Raw genomic sequence first — 19,171 nt, forward strand, 5'->3', positions numbered from 1 at the left:
TGAATCAGTCAGTCCGTAGTGAATCATTCTCATTAGTCACTGCTTGTTGAATCAGTCAGTCCGTAGTGAATCAGTCTGTCCGTAGTGAATCATTCTCATTAGTCACTGCTTGTTGAATCAGTCAGTCCGTAGTGAATCACTCTCATTAGTCACTGCTTGTTGAATCAGTCAGTCCGTAGTGAATCACTCTCATTAGTCACTGCTTGTTGAATCAGTCAGTCCATAGTGAATCACTCTCATAGTTACTGCTTGTTGAATCAGTCAGTCCGTAGTGAATCAGTCAGTCCATAGTGAATCACTCTCATTAGTCACTGCTTGTTGAATCAGTCAGAAAGTGAATCACTCTCATAGTTACTGCTTGTTGAATCAGTCAGTCCGTAGTGAATCAGTCAGTCCATAGTGAATCACTCTCATTAGTCACTGCTTGTTGAATCAGTCAGTCCGTAGTGAATCAGTCAGTCCATAGTGAATCACTCTCATTAGTCACTGCTTGTTGAATCAGTCAGTCCGTAGTGAATCACTCTCATTAGTAACTGCTTGTTGAATCAGTCAGAAAGTGAATCACTCTCATAGTTACTTACCAGGGACAGAGGGGGAGAGGGGGACGAGGGATAGAGGGGGACGAGGGATAGAGGGGGACGAGGGTTAGAGGGGTTTCCAGGGAAAGGAAGGCTGAGTCAGGATTATCTGGGATTATCTAACCGAATAATTAGATGGATTAACCAATCAGAGTTAGAGTGATCAGATAGATAGACATCTGCTCCAGCTCTGAGTCAGCAGTAGCACCATACCGGAGAACCTGATAGTCAGCAGTAGCACCATACCGGAGAACCTGATAGTCAGCAGTAGCACCATACCGGAGAACCTGATAGTCAGCAGTAGCACCATACCGGAGAACCTGATAGTCAGCAGTAGCACCATATCAGAGAACCTGATAGTCAGCAGTAGCACCATCAGAGAACCTGATAGTCAGCAGTAGCACCATCAGAGAACCTGATAGTCATCAGTAGCACCATATCAGAGAACCTGATAGTCAGCAGTAGCACCATACCGGAGAACCTGATAGTCAGCAGTAGCACCATATCAGAGAACCTGATAGTCAGCAGTAGCACCATATAAGAGAACCCTGCAGTAGAGCCATATCAGAGAACCCTGCAGTAGAACCATATCAGAGAACCTGAGAGTCAGCAGTATCACCATATCAGAGAACCTGATAGTCAGCAGTAGCACCAAACCAGAGACCCTGATAGTCAGCAGTAGCACCAAACCAGAGACCCTGATAGTCAGCAGTAGCACCAAACCAGAGACCCTGATAGTCAGCAGTAGCACCAAACCAGAGACCCTGATAGTCAGCAGTAGCACCAAACCAGAGACCCTGATAGTCAGCAGTAGCACCAAACCAGAGACCCTGATAGTCAGCAGTAGCACCAAACCAGAGACCCTGATAGTCAGCAGTAGCACCAAACCAGAGACCCTGATAGTCAGCAGTAGCACCAAACCAGAGACCCTGATAGTCAGCAGTAGCACCAAACCAGAGACCCTGATAGTCAGCAGTAGCACCATATCAGAGAACCTGATAGTCAGCAGTAGCACCATACCGGAGAACCTGATAGTCAGCAGTAGCACCATATCAGAGAACCTGATAGTCAGCAGTAGCACCATATCAGAGAACCTGATAGTCAGCAGTAGCACCATACCAGAGAACCTGATAGTCAGCAGTAGCACCATACCAGAGAACCTGATAGTCAGCAGTAGCACCATATCAGAGAACCTGATAGTCAGCAGTAGCACCATACCGGAGAACCTGATAGTCAGCAGTAGCACCATATCAGAGAACCTGATAGTCAGCAGTAGCACCATACCAGAGAACCTGATAGTCAGCAGTAGCACCATATCAGAGAACCTGATAGTCAGCAGTAGAACCATACCAGAGAACCTGATAGTCAGCAGTAGCACCATATCAGAGAACCCAGCAGTAGCACCATATCAGAGAACCTGATAGTCAGCAGTAGAACCATATAAGAGAACCTGATAGTCAGCAGTAGCACCATATCAGAGAACCCAGCAGTAGCACCATATCAGAGAACCTGATAGTCAGCAGTAGAACCATATAAGAGAACCTGATAGTCAGCAGTAGCACCATCAGAGAACCTGATAGTCAGCAGTAGCACCATATCAGAGAACCTGATAGTCAGCAGTAACACCATATCAGAGAACCTTATAGTCAGCAGTAGCACCAAACCAGAGAACCTGATAGTCAGCAGTAGCACCATATCAGAGAACCTGATAGTCAGCAGTAGCACCATACCGGAGAACCTGATAGTCAGCAGTAGCACCATACCGGAGAACCTGATAGTCAGCAGTAGCACCATACCAGAGACCCTGATAGTCAGCAGTAGCACCAAACCAGAGACCCTGATAGTCAGCAGTAGCACCAAACCAGAGACCCTGATAGTCAGCAGTAGCACCATATCAGAGAACCTGATAGTCAGCAGTAGCACCATACCGGAGAACCTGATAGTCAGCAGTAGCACCATATCAGAGAACCTGATAGTCAGCAGTAGCACCATATCAGAGAACCCAGCAGTAGCACCATACCGGAGAACCTGATAGTCAGCAGTAGCACCATACCGGAGAACCTGATAGTCAGCAGTAGCACCATATCAGAGAACCTGATAGTCAGCAGTAGCACCATACCGGAGAACCTGATAGTCAGCAGTAGCACCATATCAGAGAACCTGATAGTCAGCAGTAGCACCATACCGGAGAACCTGATAGTCAGCAGTAGCACCATATCAGAGAACCTGATAGTCAGCAGTAGAACCATATAAGAGAACCTGATAGTCAGCAGTAGCACCATATCAGAGAACCCAGCAGTAGCACCATATCAGAGAACCTGATAGTCAGCAGTAGAACCATATAAGAGAACCTGATAGTCAGCAGTAGCACCATATCAGAGAACCCAGCAGTAGCACCATATCAGAGAACCTGATAGTCAGCAGTAGAACCATATAAGAGAACCTGATAGTCAGCAGTAGCACCATCAGAGAACCTGATAGTCAGCAGTAGCACCATATCAGAGAACCTGATAGTCAGCAGTAACACCATATCAGAGAACCTTATAGTCAGCAGTAGCACCAAACCAGAGAACCTGATAGTCAGCAGTAGCACCATATCAGAGAACCTGATAGTCAGCAGTAGCACCATACCGGAGAACCTGATAGTCAGCAGTAGCACCATACCGGAGAACCTGATAGTCAGCAGTAGCACCATACCGGAGACCCTGATAGTCAGCAGTAGCACCATATAAAGAGAACCCTGCAGTAGAGCCATATCAGAGAACCCTGCAGTAGAACCATATCAGAGAACCTGAGAGTCAGCAGTATCACCATATCAGAGAACCTGATAGTCAGCAGTAGCACCAAACCAGAGACCCTGATAGTCAGCAGTAGCACCAAACCAGAGACCCTGATAGTCAGCAGTAGCACCAAACCAGAGACCCTGATAGTCAGCAGTAGCACCAAACCAGAGACCCTGATAGTCAGCAGTAGCACCAAACCAGAGACCCTGATAGTCAGCAGTAGCACCAAACCAGAGACCCTGATAGTCAGCAGTAGCACCAAACCAGAGACCCTGATAGTCAGCAGTAGCACCAAACCAGAGACCCTGATAGTCAGCAGTAGCACCAAACCAGAGACCCTGATAGTCAGCAGTAGCACCAAACCAGAGACCCTGATAGTCAGCAGTAGCACCAAACCAGAGACCCTGATAGTCAGCAGTAGCACCAAACCAGAGACCCTGATAGTCAGCAGTAGCACCAAACCAGAGACCCTGATAGTCAGCAGTAGCACCAAACCAGAGACCCTGATAGTCAGCAGTAGCACCAAACCAGAGAACCTGATAGTCAGCAGTAGCACCAAACCAGAGAACCTGATAGTCAGCAGTAGCACCAAACCAGAGAACCTGATAGTCAGCAGTAGCACCATACCAGAGAACCTCATAGTCAGCAGTATCACCATACCAGAGACCCTGATAGTCAGCAGTAGCACCATACCAGAGACCCTGATAGTCAGCAGTAGCACCATATCAGAGACCCTGATAGTCAGCAGTAGCACCATATCAGAGAACCTGATAGTCAGCAGTAGCACCATACCGGAGAACCTGATAGTCAGCAGTAGCACCATACCGGAGAACCTGATAGTCAGCAGTAGCACCATCAGAGAACCTGATAGTCAGCAGTAGCACCATATCAGAGAATCTGATAGTCAGCAGTAGCACCATACCAGAGACCCTGATAGTCAGCAGTAGCACCATACCAGAGACCCTGATAGTCAGGAGTAGCACCAAACCAGAGACCCTGATAGTCAGCAGTAGCACCATCAGAGAACCTGATAGTCAGCAGTAGCACCATATCAGAGAACCTGATAGTCAGCAGTAGCACCATCAGAGAACCTGATAGTCAGCAGTAGCACCATATCAGAGACCCTGATAGTCAGCAGTAGCACCATATCAGATAACCTGATAGTCAGCAGTAGACCCATATAAGAGAACCTGATAGTCAGCAGTAGCACCATCAGAGAACCTGATAGTCAGCAGTAGCACCATACCAGAGACCCTGATAGTCAGCAGTAGCACCAAACCAGAGACCCTGATAGTCAGCAGTAGCACCATACCAGAGATCCTTATAGTCAGCAGTAGCACCATACCAGAGAACCTCATAGTCAGCAGTATCACCATACCAGAGAACCTCATAGTCAGCAGTAGCACCATACCAGAGATCCTTATAGTCAGCAGTAGCACCATACCAGAGACCCTTATAGTCAGCAGTAGCACCATACCAGAGACCCTTATAGTCAGCAGTAGCACCATACCAGAGACCCTGATAGTCAGCAGTATTACATTTACATTTAAGTCATTTAGCAGACGCTCTTATCCAGAGCGACTTACAAATTGGTGCTTTCACCTTATGACATCCAGTGGAACAGCCACTTTACAATAGTGCATCTAGGTCTTTTAAGGGGGGGTGAGAAGGATTACTTTATCCTATCCTAGGTATTCCTTAAAGAGGTGGGGTTTCAGGTGTCTCCGAAAGGTGGTGATTGACTCCGCTGTCCTGGCGTCGTGAGGGAGTTTGTTCCACCATTGGGGGCCAGAGCTTATAGCGAACAGTTTTGACTGGGCTGACCGGGAACTGTACTTCCTCAGTGGTAGGGGGCAGAGCAGGCCAGAGGTGGATGATACGCAGTGCCCTTGTTTGGGTGTAGGGCCTGATCAGAGCCTGGAGGTACTGGTGCCGTTCCCCTCACAGCTCCGTAGGCAAGCACCATGGTCTTGTCAGCGGATCGACTTCAACTGGAAGCCAGTGGAGAGAGCGGAGGAGCGGGGTGACGTGAGAGAACTTGGGAAGGTTGAACACCAGACGGGCTGCGGCGTTCTGGATGAGTTCAGGGGTTGAATGGCACAGGCAGGGAGCCCAGCCAACAGCGAGTTGCAGTAATCCAGACGGGAGATGACAAGTGCCTGGATTAGGACCTGCGCCCTTCCTTGATGTTAGAGCAGTTGCCACCATACGACAGGGTGTTGTCCAGGATCACGCCCAGGTTCTTAGCGCTCTGGGACGAGGACACAATGGAGTTGTCAACCGTGATGGCGAGATCATGGAGTCGGGCAGTCCTTCCCCGGGAGAAGAGCAGCTCCGTCTTGCCGAGTTCAGCTTGAGGTGATGATCCGTCATCCACACTGATATGTCTGCCAGACATGCAGAGATGCGATTCGCCACCTGGTCGTCAGAAGGGGAAAGGAGAAGATTAATTGTGTGTCGTCTGCATAGCAATGATAGGAGAGACCATGTGAGGTTATGACAGAGCCAAGTGACTTGGTGTATAGCGAGAATAGGAGAGGGCCTAGAACAGAGCCCTGGGGACACCAGTGGTGAGAGCACGTGGTGAGGAGACACCAGTTCTCGCCACGCCACCTGGTCAGGAGCGACCTGTCAGGTAGGACGCAATCCAAGCGTGGGCCGCGCCAGAGATGCCCAACTCGGAGAGGGTGGACAGGAGGATCTGATGGTTCACAGTATCGAAGGCAGCCGATAGGTCTAGAAGGATGAGAGCAGAGGAGAGAGAGTTAGCTTTAGCAGTGCGGAGCGCCTCCGTGATACAGAGAAGAGCAGTCTCAGTTGAATGACTAGTCTTGAAACCTGACTGATTTGGATCAAGAAGGTCATTCTGAGAGAGATAGCGGGAGAGCTGGCCAAGGACGGCACGTTCAAGAGTTTTGGAGAGAAAAGAAAGAAGGGATACTGGTCTGTAGTTGTTGACATCGGAGGGATCAGTGTAGGTTTTTCAGAAGGGTGCAACTCTCGCTCTCTTGAAGACGGGAGGGCGTAGCCAGCGGTCAGGGATGAGTTGATAGCGAGGTGAGGTAAGGGAGAAGGTCACCGGAGATGGTCTGGAGAAGAGAGGAGGGGATAGGGTCAAGCGGGCAGGTTGTTCACGGCCGTCACAAGACGCGAGATGTCATCTGGAGAGAGGGAGAAAGAGGTCAGAGCACAGGGTAGGGCAGTGTGAGCAGAACCAGCGGTGTCGTTTGACTTAGCAAACGAGGATCGGATGTCAGTCGACCTTCTTTTCAAAATGGTTGACGAAGTCATCTGCAGAGAGGGAGGAGGGGGGAGGGGGAGGAGGATTCAAGAGGGAGGAGAAGGTGGCAAAGAGCTTCCTAGGGTTAGAGGCAGATGCTTGGAATTTAGAGTGGTAGAAAGTGGCTTTAGCAGCAGAGACAGAGGAGGAAAATGTAGAGAGGAGGGAGTGAAAGGATGCCAGGTCCGCAGGGCGGCAGAGTTTTCCTCCATTTCCGCTCGGCTGCCCGGAGCCCTGTTCTGTGAGCTCGCAATGAGTCGTCGAGCCACGGAGCGGGAGGGGAGGACCGAGCCGGCCTGGAGGATAGGGGACATAGAGAGTCAAAGGATGCAGAAAGGGAGGAGAGGAGGGTTGAGGAGGCAGAATCAGGAGATAGGTTGGAGAAGGTTTGAGCAGAGGAAGAGATGATAGGATGGAAGAGGAGAGAGTAGCGGGGGAGAGAGAGCGAAGGTTGGGACGGCGCGATACCATCCAGTAGGGGCAGTGTGGGAAGTGTTGGATGAGAGCGAGAGGGAAAAGGATACAAGGTAGTGGTCGGAGACTTGGAGGAGTTGCAATGAGGTTAGTGGAGGAACAGCATCTAGTAAAGATGAGGTCGAGCGTATTGCCTGCCTTGTGAGTAGGGGGGAAGGTGAGAGGGTGAGGTCAAAGAGGAGAGGAGTGGAAAGAAGGAGGCAGAGAGGAATGAGTCAAAGGTAGACCGTGGGGAGGTTAAAGTCGCCCAGAACTGTGAGAGGTGAGCCGTCCTCAGGAAAGGAGCTTATCAAGGCATCAAGCTCATTGATGAACTCTCCGAGGGAACCTGGAGGGCGATAAATGATAAGGATGTTAAGCTTGAAAGGGCTGGTAACTGTGACAGCATGGAATTCAAAGGAGGCAATAGACAGATGGGTAAGGGGAGAAAGAGAGAATGACCACTTGGGAGAGATGAGGATCCCGGTGCCACCACCCCGCTGACCAGAAGCTCTCGGGGTGTGCGAGAGCACGTGGGCGGACGAAGAGAGAGCAGTAGGAGTAGCGGTGTTGTCTGTGGTGATCCATGTTTCCGTCAGAGCCAAGAAGTCGAGGGACTGGAGGGGAGCATAGGCTGAGATGAACTCTGCCTTGTTGTCCGCAGATCGGCAGTTCCAGAGGCTACCGGAGACCTGGAACTCCGTGGGTCGTGCGCGCTGGGACCACCAGATTAGGGTCAGCGGCCATGCGGTGTGGAGCGTTTGTATGGTCTGTGCAGAGGAGAGAACAGGGATAGACAGACACATAGTTGACAGGCTAGAGAAGAGGCTACGCTAATGCAGAGGAGATTGGAATGACAAGTGGACTACACGTCTCGAATGTTCAGAAAGTTAACCACGTAGCAAGAATCTAATTGACTAAAATGATTAAAATGATACAGTACTGCTGAGGTAGGCTAGCTGCGTTGTTGACACTACCCTAATCAAGTCGTTCCGTTGAGTGTGAAGTTTCTACAATGCTGCTTTTGGGGAAAGCTGGCTAGCTAGCAGTGTTGGTTACGTTACGTTGCGTTAGGAGAACGACAATAGCTGGCTAGCTAACCTAGAAAATCGCTCTAGACTACACAATTATCTTTGAAACAAAGACGGCTATGTAGCTAGCTATGTAGCTAGCTACGATCAAACAAATCACACCGTTGGGACTGTAATGAAATGAAAATATGATACTACCTGTGGAGCGAGCGGAATCGACCAGAATGCGAAAGTTCTATTCAGTAGACGTTGGCTGGCTATTGGCTAGCTAGGAGTGTCTCCTACATTAAGGCACGACAAAATAGCTGGCTAGCTAACCTCGGTAAATTAAGATAATCACTCTAAGACTACACACTCTAACTACACAATTATCTTGGATACGAAGACAGCAAAGACAACTATGTAGCTAGCTAACACTACACTAATCAAGTCGTTCAGTTGAGTGTGATAGTTACTACAGTGCTACGGTAGACGGTGAACGTGTTGGGCAGATAGGAGACCCTGAAAAACGATAATTACGCAATTATCTTTGATACAACGGTCGACTATGTAGCTAGCTAAGAAGAAATTGCTAAGATTAGACAAATCAGACCGTTGTACTATAATGAAATGTAATGAAAAAGTTATACAACCTGCAGAGATCCTTATAGTCAGCAGCACCAAACCAGAGCGTATAAAATAGTAAAAATATCACCAGTATCACCATATCAGAGACCCTGATAGTCAGCAGTAGCACCAAACCAGAGACCCTTATAGTCAGCAGTAGCACCATACCAGAGACCCTTATAGTCAGCAGTAGCACCATACCAGAGACCCTGATAGTCAGCAGTAGCACCAAACCAGAGACCCTTATAGTCAGCAGTATCACCATACCAGAGACCCTTATAGTTAGCAGTATCACCATACCAGAGACCCTTATAGTCAGCAGTATCACCCTACCAGAGACCCTTATAGTCAGCAGTATCACCCTACCAGAGATCCTTATAGTCAGCAGTATCACCCTACCAGAGACCCTGATAGTCAGCAGTAGCACCATACCAGAGACCCTGATAGTCAGCAGTATCACCATACCAGAGACCCTGATAGTCAGCGTGTGGCTTAAATAAATGATAACGTTTTATTGGCTTTAAATCCTTATTTATTTATGTAGTAATACAATACTATTTTAAAAAACAGGCTTTTATTTATCCTCTAATACAACATGGTTTGTGTTCTTGTTATTGATGTATAATTATTTAGGGTTGTGGTTTTACCTCTGAGTCCTCATCCTTCTTCTTCTTCTTGGCTGGTGTAGAGGAGGGAGAGGTGGAGGGGTTGGTGGTCGAGGTGATGGAGGGGATCTCCTGTGAGGGGCTGTCGGCCCCCTGGGGTCCTCCTGGGGAGTCCTGGGAGGAGCTGGGGGTCTCAGCCTCCGGCTGGATTATTTTCAACTGGGAAAACACACCACACACACACCACACACGCACGCACGCACGCACGCACACACACACACACACACGCACGCACGCACACACACACACGCACGCACGCACGCACGCACGCACGCACACACACACACACACACACACGCACCACACACGCGCACACACACACACACACACACACACACACACACACACACACACACACACACACACGCAGGGGACAGCGTTAAGCGCTAGTCAGTTAATTGGCTGTTGGTTCTAATAACTATTTAGTGGGAAGGGAAGGTAAACAATTGATTGTGATTGATTTAAATTAAGAATGAAATCACACAACTCTACTTGTTATGTCTGTAATGATGCCTGTAGTGATGCCTGTAATGAGGCCTGTAATGAGGCCTGTAATGATGCCTGTAATGATGCCTGTATTGATGTCTGTAATGATGCCTGTAGTGATGCCTGTAATGAGGCCTGTAATGATGCCTGTAATGAGGCCTGTATTGATGCCTGTAGTGATGTCTGTAGTGATGCCTGTAATGATGCCTGTAGTGATGCCTGTAATGAGGCCTGTAATGATGCCTGTAATGATGCCTGTAATGAGGCCTGTAATGAGGCCTGTAATGATGCCTGTAATGATGCCTGTAATGAGGCCTGTAATGAGGCCTGTAATGATGCCTGTAATGAGGCCTGTATTGATGCCTGTAGTGATGTCTGTAGTGATGCCTGTAGTGATGCCTGTAGGGATGCCTGTAATGATGCCTATAATGATGCCTGTAATGAAGCCTATAATGATGTCTATAATGAGACCTGTATTGATGCCTGTAATGAGGCCTGTAATGAGGCCTGTAGTGATGCCTGTAATGATGCCTCCCCCACCTCTACAGAAGAGTTAGATCAGCATGAAGTGTGTGATTGTAGAGACCATGCTGCCAGAGACAGTCAGTAGGGCTGTAGGATGTGTTGGACAAGGACAGTCTTTAACCTTAGTGTTGAAGACCAGTGGCTGGACCTTGACTGCCTCACTGATGGTCCACACCCTGTTGTTCCCGGTGTCGGTAGGCGGAGAGGCAGAGATGATGGAGAAGGTCACACCGGGGGCAACTGAGGCTGAGATGGCTGTTGGGCTGCTGCTGCTGGTAGAGGTGGGGGAGATGCCTCCAGGCCAGGCTAGGGCCGGGGAGAGAGACTGGGCCTGGGCTGGTGAGAGAGACTGGGTCTGGGCCAGGGAGAGAGACTGGGTCTGGGCCAGGGAGAGAGACTGGGTCTGGGCCGAGGAGAGAGACTGGGTCTGGGCCAGGGAGAGAGACTGGGTCTGGGCCAGGGGAGAGACCAGGGTCTGGGCCAGGGGAGAGACCAGGGGAGAGACCAGGGGAGAGACCAGGGTCTGGGCCAGGGGAGAGGCCAGTGTCTGGGCCAGCGGAGAGGCCAGTGTCTGGGCCAGGGGAGAGACCAGGGTCTGGGCCAGGGGAGGGGGTGAGGAGGTTGTGAAGGTAGCTGTGTCTCCCTGGCCTATGGAGAGACGTTCTGGGCTGAACGTGCTGTTGGCTGTAGGCAGGGCCGGGCCGAGGGTGTGGCTCTGGGTGAGGGTGTGGCTAGAGCTGTTGGTGTGGTTAAAACTGTGGGCGTGGCTCTTAGGGCTGACTACAGCGGTAGCTCTCTGGAGGTTGAGGAGACTGAGGGCCTGACAGGTTGACTGTTTCTGGCTGGCTGGCTGCTCCTGAGGGAGAGACACAGGGCTGTGGAGGAGGAGGCTGGCTGGCTGCTCCCTAGGGAGAGACACAGGGCTGTGGCTGGGGAGGAGGCTGGCTGGCTGCTCCCTAGGGAGAGACACAGGGCTGTGGCTGAGGAGGAGGCTGGCTGGCTGCTCCCTAGGGAGAGACACAGGGCTGTGGCTGAGGAGGAGGCTGGCTGGCTGCTCCCTAGGGAGAGACACAGGGCTGTGGCTGAGGAGGAGGCTGGCTGGCTGCTCCCTAGGGAGAGACACAGGGCTGTGGCTGAGGAGGAGGCTGGCTGGGATCACACTCTTTGGCTGAACCTGGAGAGGAGGGAGGGAGAGAAGGAGCATGTTACAACCTCTTCGGGATAGGGGGCAGTATTTTCACGTCCGGATGAAAAGCATGCCCAAAGTAAACTGCCTGTTACTCAGGCCCAGAAGCTAGGATACGCATATAATTGGTAGATTTAGATAGAAAACACTCTAAAGTTTCTGAAACTGTTAAACTGATGTATGTGAGTATAACAGAACTGATATGGCAGGCGAAACCCAGAGGACAAACATCCCCCCCAAAAACTATTTGGCTTACCACTATTTTCAATGGCTACTGGTACTATAATTATAAGCCCAAGTCCTCCCAAATTGCAGTTCCTAGGGCTTCCACTAGATGTCAATAGTCTTTAGAAAGAGTTTCAGGCTAGTTTTTGGTTAATGGTTAATGGTGCTGCCACCTGGTGGTTACTTCAACACCTGGGTTTGTAATGGTGCTGCCACCTGGTGGTTACTTCAACACCTGGGTTTGTAATGGTGCTGCCACCTCGTGGTTACTTCAACACCTGGAGGTTACTTCAACACCTGAAGGTTACTTCAACAGCTGGTGGTTACTACAACACCTGGTTGTTACTTCAACACCTGGTTGTTACTTCAACACCTGGTGGTTACTTCAACACCTGGTTGTTACTTCAACACCTGGTTGTTACTTCAACACCTGGAGGTTACTTCAACACCTGGTTGTTACTTCAACACCTGGTTGTTACTTCAACACCTGGTGGTTACTTCAACACCTGGTTGTTACTTCAACACCTGGTTGTTACTTTCACACCTGGAGGTTACTACAACACCTGGTAAGAAGAGTGGCGGGGGCGTATGCCTCATGACTAACGAGACATGGTGTGATGAAGGAAACATACAGGAACTCAAATCCTTCTGTTCACCTGATTTAGAATTCCTCACAATCAAATGTAGACCGCATTATCTTCCAAGAGAATTCTCCTCGATTATAATCACAGCCGTATATATCCCCCCCAAGCAGACACATCGATGGCTCTGAACGAACTTTATTTAACTCTTTGCAAACTGGAAACCATTTATCCGGAGGCTGCATTCATTGTAGCTGGGGATTTTAACAAAGCTAATCTGAAAACAAGACTCCCTAAATTTTACCAGCATATCGATTGCGCAACCAGGGGTGGTAAAACCTTGGATCATTGTTACTCTAACTTCCGCGACGCATATAAGGCCCTGCCCCGCCCCCCTTTCGGAAAAGCTGACCACGACTCCATTTTGCTGATCCCTGCCTACAGGCAGAAACTAAAACAAGAGGCTCCCACGCTGAGGTCTGTCCAACGCTGGTCAGACCAAGCTGACTCACACTCCAAGACTGCTTCCATCACGTGGACTGGGACATGTTTCGTATTGCGTCAGATGGAAATATTGACGAATACGCTGATTCGGTGTGCGAGTTCATTAGAACGTGCGTCGAAGATGTCGTTCCCATAGCAACGATAAAAACATTCCCAAACCAGAAACCGTGGATTGATGGCAGCATTCGCGTGAAACTGAAAGCGCGAACCACTGCTTTTAATCAGGGCAAGGTGTCTGGTAATATGTCCGAATATAAACAATGCAGCTATTCCCTCCGCAAGGCTATTAAACAAGCTAAGCGTCAGTACAGAGACAAAGTGGAATCTCAATTCAATGGCTCAGACACAAGAGGCATGTGGCAGGGTCTACAGTCAATCACGGACTACAAGAAGAAACCCAGCCCAGTCACGGACCAGGATGTCTTGCTCCCAGGCAGACTAAATAACTTTTTGCCCGCTTTGAGGACAATACATTGCCACTGACACGGCCTGCAACGAAAACATGCGGTCTCTCCTTCACTGCAGCCGAGGTGAGTAAGACATTTAAACGTGTTAACCCTCGCAAGGCTGCAGGCCCAGACGGCATCCCCAGCCGCGCCCTCAGAGCATGCGCAGACCAGCTGGCGGTGTGTTTACGGACATATTCAATCAATCCCTATACCAGTCTGCTGTTCCCACATGCTTCAAGAGGGCCACCATTGTTCCTGTTCCCAAGAAAGCTAAGGTAACTGAGCTAAACGACTACCGCCCGTAGCACTCACTTCCGTCATCATGAAGTGCTTTGAGAGACTAGTCAAGGACCATATCACCTCCACCCTACCTGACACCCTAGACCCACTCCAATTTGCTTACCGCCCAAATAGGTCCACAGACGATGCAATCTCAACCACACTGCACACTGCCCTAACCCACCTGGACAAGAGGAATACCTATGTGAGAATGCTGTTCATCGACTACAGCTCGGCATTCAACACCATAGTACCCTCCAAGCTCGTCATCAAGCTCGAGACCCTGGGTCTCGACCCCGCCCTGTGCAACTGGGTTCTGGACTTCCTGACGGGCCGCCCCCAGGTGGTGAGGGTAGGCAACAACATCTCCTCCCCGCTGATCCTCAACACGGGGCCCCACAAGGGTGCGTTCTGAGCCCTCTCCTGTACTCCCTGTTCACCCACGACTGCGTGGCCACGCACGCCTCCAACTCAATCATCAAGTTTGCGGACGACACAACAGTGGTAGGCTTGATTACCAACAACGACGAGACGGCCTACAGGGAGGAGGTGAGGGCCCTCGGAGTGTGGTGTCAGGAAAATAACCTCACACTCAACGTCAACAAAACTAAGGAGATGATTGTGGACTTCAGGAAACAGCAGAGGGAACACCCCTATCCACATCGATGGATCAGTAGTGGAGAGGGTAGCAAGTTTTAAGTTCCTCGGCATACACATCACAGACAAACTGAATTGGTCCACTCACACTGACAGCGTCGTGAAGAAGGCGCAGCAGCGCCTCTTCAACCTCAGGAGGCTGAAGAAATTCGGCTTGTCACCAAAAGCACTCACAAACTTCTACAGATGCACAATCGAGAGCATCCTGGCGGGCTGTATCACCGCCTGGTACGGCAACTGCTCCGCCCTCAACCGTAAGGCTCTCCAGAGGGTAGTGAGGTCTGCACAACGCATCACCGGGGGCAAACTACCTGCCCTCCAGGACACCTACACCACCCGATGTTACAGGAAGGCCATAAAGATCATCAAGAACATCAACCACCCGAACCACTGCCTGTTCACCCCGCTATCATCCAGAAGGCGAGGTCAGTACAGGTGCATCAAAGCTGGGACCGAGAGACTGAAAAACAGCTTCTATCTCAAGGCCATCAGACTGTTAAACAGCCACCACTAACATTGAGTGGCTGCTGCCAACACACTGTCATTGACACTGACCCAACTCCAGTCACTTTAATAATGGGAAATGATGTAAATATATCACTAGCCACTTTAAACAATGCTACCTTATATAATGTTACTTACCCTACATTATTCATCTCATATGCATATGTATATACTGTACTCTAGATCATCGACTGCATTCTTATGTCACTAGCCACTTTAACTATGCCACTTTGTTTACTTTGTCTACATACTCATCTCATATGTATATACTGTACTCGATACCATCTACTGTATGCTGCTCTGTACCATCACTCATTCATATATCCTTATGTACATATTCTTTATCCCCTTACACTGTGTATAAGACAGTAGTTTTGGAATTGTTAGTTAGATTACTTGTTGGTTATCACTGCATTGTCGGAACTAGAAGCACAAGCATTTCGCTACACTCGCATTAACATCTGCTAACCATGTGTATGTGACAAATAAAATTTGATTTGATTTGATTTGATTTGGAGGTTACTTCAACACCTGGTTGTTACTACAACACCTGGAGGTTACTACAACACCTGGTGGTTACTACAACACCTGAAGGTTACTTCAACACCTGGTTGTTACTTCAACACCTGATGGTTACTACAACACCTGGAGGTTACTACAACACCTGGTTGTTACTTCAACACCTGGTGGTTACTTCAACACCTGGTTGTTACTTCAACACCTGGTTGTTACTTCAACACCTGGAGGTTACTTCAACACCTGGTGGTTACTTCAACACCTGGTTGTTACTTCAACACCTGGAGGTTACTTCAACACCTGGAGGTTACTTCAACACCTGGAGGTTACTACAACACCTGGTGGTTACTACAACACCTGGAGGTTACTACAACACCTGGTTGTTACTACAACACCTGAAGGTTACTACAACACCTGGTGGTTACTTCAACACCTGGTGGTTACTACAACACCTGGTTGTTACTTCAACACCTGGTGGTTACTTCAACACCTGGAGGTTACTACAACACCTGGTGGTTGCTACAACACCTGGTGGTTACTACAACACCTGGTGGTTACTTCAACACCTGGTGGTTACTACAACACCTGGTGGTTACTACAACACCTGGTGGTTACTACAACACCTGGTGGTTACTTCAACACCTGAAGGTTACTTCAACACCTGGTGGTTACTTCAACACCTGGAGGTTACTTCAACACCTGGAGGTTACTTCAACACCTGGTGGTTACTACAACACCTGGAGGTTACTTCAACACCTGGAGGTTACTACAACACCTGGTTGTTACTTCAACACCTGGTTGTTACTTCAACACCTGGAGGTTACTTCAACACCTGGTTGTTACTTCAACACCTGGAGGTTACTACAACACCTGGTTGTTACTACAACACCTGGAGGTTACTTCAACACCTGGTGGTTACTTCAACACCTGGTGGTTACTTCAACACCTGGAGGTTACTACAACACCTGGTGGTTACTTCAACACCTGGTTGTTACTTCAACACCTGGTGGTTACTACAACACCTGGAGGTTACTTCAACACCTGGTTGTTACTTCAACACCTGGTTGTTACTTCAACACCTGATGGTTACTACAACACCTGGAGGTTACTTCAACACCTGGTGGTTACTTCAACACCTGGTTGTTACTACAACACCTGGTTGTTACTTCAACACCTGGTTGTTACTTCAACACCTGGTTGTTACTTTCACACCTGATGGTTACTACAACACCTGGAGGTTACTTCAACACCTGGTGGTTACTTCAGCACCTGGGTTTGTAATGGTGCTGATACCTGGTGGTTACTACAACACCTGGGTTTGTAATGGTGCTGCCACCTGGCGTTTACTTCAACACCTGGGTTTGTAATGGTGCTGATACCTGGCGGTTACTACAACACCTGCGCTCTGATACACCACCAGGCCTCTAGCGTTATGAGCAGAGATCCTGCCTGGATGACCTCTCAGATCTGCCTTCACAGCCGGTTATAGACTATAGCCAGTCACAGGCTAAACAGTGTTTTGTTTAGCTGTGGTTTTTCCTCTGAGGGTTTTAAACAGACACTATGCTGCTATGCAACTTCTGGTTCAGACCATTACAGCCTATATACCAGAGGGTTACTGGTTCAGACCATTACAGCCTATATATCAGAGGGTTACTGGTTCAGACCATTACAGCCTATATACCAGAGGGTTACTGGTTCAGACCATTACAGCCTATATACCAGAGGGTTACTGGTTCAGACCATTACAGCCTGTATACCAGAGGGTTACTGGTTCAGACCATTACAGCCTGTATACCAGAGGGTTACTGGTTCAGACCATTACAGTCTATATACCAGAGGGTTACTGGTTCAGACCATTACAGCCTGTATACCAGAGGGTTACTGGTTCAGACCATTACAGTCTATATACCAGAGGGTTACTGGTTCCGACCATTACAGCCTGTATACCAGAGGGTTACTGGTTCAGACCATTACAGCCTATATACCAGAGGGTTACTGGTTCAGACCATTACAGCCTATATACCAGAGGGTTACTGGTTCAGACCATTACAGCCTATATACCAGAGGGTTACTGGTTCAGACCATTACAGCCTATATACCAGAGGGTTACTGGTTCAGACCATTACAGCCTATATACCAGAGGGTTACTGGTTCAGACCATTACAGCCTATATACCAGAGGGTTACTGGTTCAGACCATTACAGCCTATATACCAGAGGGTTACTGGTTCAGACCATTACAGCCTATATACCAGAGGGTTACTGGTTCAGACCATTACAGCCTATATACCAGAGGGTTACTGGTTCAGACCATTACAGCCTATATACCAGAGGGTTACTGGTTCAGACCATTACAGCCTATATACCAGAGGGTTACTGGTTCAGACCATTACAGCCTATATACCAGAGGGTTACTGGTTCAGACCATTACAGCCTATATACCAGAGGGTTACTGGTTCAGACCATTACAGCCTATATACCAGAGGGTTACTGGTTCAGACCATTACAGCCTGTATACCAGAGGGTTACTGGTTCAGACCATTACAGCCTATATACCAGAGGGTTACTGGTTCAGACCATTACAGCCTATATACCAGAGGGTTACTGGTTCAGACCATTACAGCCTATATACCAGAGGGTTACTGGTTCAGACCATTACAGCCTATATACCAGAGGGTTACTGGTTCAGACCATTACAGCCTGTATACCAGAGGGTTACTGGTTCAGACCATTACAGCCTATATACCAGAGGGTTACTGGTTCAGACCATTACAGCCTATATACCAGAGGGTTACTGGTTCAGACCATTACAGCCTGTATACCAGAGGGTTACTGGTTCAGACCATTACAGCCTATATACCAGAGGGTTACTGGTTCAGACCATTACAGCCTATATACCAGAGGGTTACTGGTTCAGACCATTACAGCCTCCCAGCAGTCTGAGAAACACAATGTTCTCTATATATCAGAGGGTTACTGGTTCAGACCATTACAGCCTCCCAGCAGTCTGAGAAACACAATGTTCTCTATATACCAGAGGGTTACTGGTTCAGACCATTACAGCCTATATATCAGAGGGTTACTGGTTCAGACCATTACAGCCTCCCAGTAGTCTGAGAAACACAATGTTCTCTATATATCAGAGGGTTACTGGTTCAGACCATTACAGCCTATATATCAGGTCTGTGTGTGTGTGTGTGTGTGTTTGTGTGTGTGTGTGTGCGTGCGTGCGTGCGTGGGTGGGTGGGTGTGTTTGTACCTGAGGTAGAACAGTGGAGGTCTGTCCAGACAGCCGGTGTAGAGAGCTGACCTGAGGAACCTTGATGGGCACTACTGTTAGGTTTCCCAGCATCTAGAGAGGAGGAGAGGACAGGAGAGAGAGAGAGAGAGAGAGAGAGGGAGAGGAGAGGAGAGAATGAGAGAGAAAATGAGAGAGAGGGGAGAGGAGAGGAGAGAATGAGAGAGAGAGAGAGAGGGGGAGGGGAGAGGGAGAGGAGAGAATGAGAGAGATAGAAAATGAGAGAGAGAGAGAGAGAGAGAGAGAGAGGAGAGGGAGGGAGAGAGGGGGAGAGGGAGAGGGAGGAGAGAGAGAGAGAGAGAGAGAGAGAGAGAGGAGAGAATGAGAGAATGAGAGAGAGAGAAAATGAGAGAGAGAGAGAGAGAGAGAGGGAGGAGAGGGAGAGGGGGGGAGAGGGAGGGAGAGAGAGAGGAGAGGAGAGGGGAGACAAGTTAGTTTCACCACAACATATTGTAATATAACAGGAATGGACAGGGATGCATTTGTTGTTTGTTTTGGTTGTGTTTCAGAGTATTTTGTGCTCAATAGAAATGAATGGTAAATAATGTATTGTGTCATTTTGG

At 48.9% G+C, this 19,171-nt stretch overlaps 1 protein-coding gene across 1 annotated transcript in view; it reads right to left on the reverse strand.

Moving 5' to 3' along the window:
- LOC135571186 (PHD finger protein 21B-like) overlaps positions 1-18,662 on the reverse strand; it is a 65,931-nt gene extending 47,269 nt beyond the window's left edge. The window contains exons 1-3 of the mRNA XM_065016971.1: positions 18,570-18,662; positions 10,529-11,581; positions 9,379-9,555 (exon numbers count right to left, since the gene is read on the reverse strand). Of these exons, the coding sequence (XP_064873043.1) occupies positions 9,379-9,555; positions 10,529-11,581; positions 18,570-18,662 (1,323 nt within the window). The remainder of the gene's footprint in view (positions 1-9,378; positions 9,556-10,528; positions 11,582-18,569) is intronic.
- Positions 18,663-19,171: the final 509 nt, after the last annotated feature.

The sequence above is a fragment of the Oncorhynchus nerka genome, unplaced genomic scaffold (genome assembly GCF_034236695.1).
Source record: "Oncorhynchus nerka isolate Pitt River unplaced genomic scaffold, Oner_Uvic_2.0 unplaced_scaffold_705, whole genome shotgun sequence".
Lineage (NCBI taxonomy): Eukaryota > Metazoa > Chordata > Actinopteri > Salmoniformes > Salmonidae > Oncorhynchus > Oncorhynchus nerka.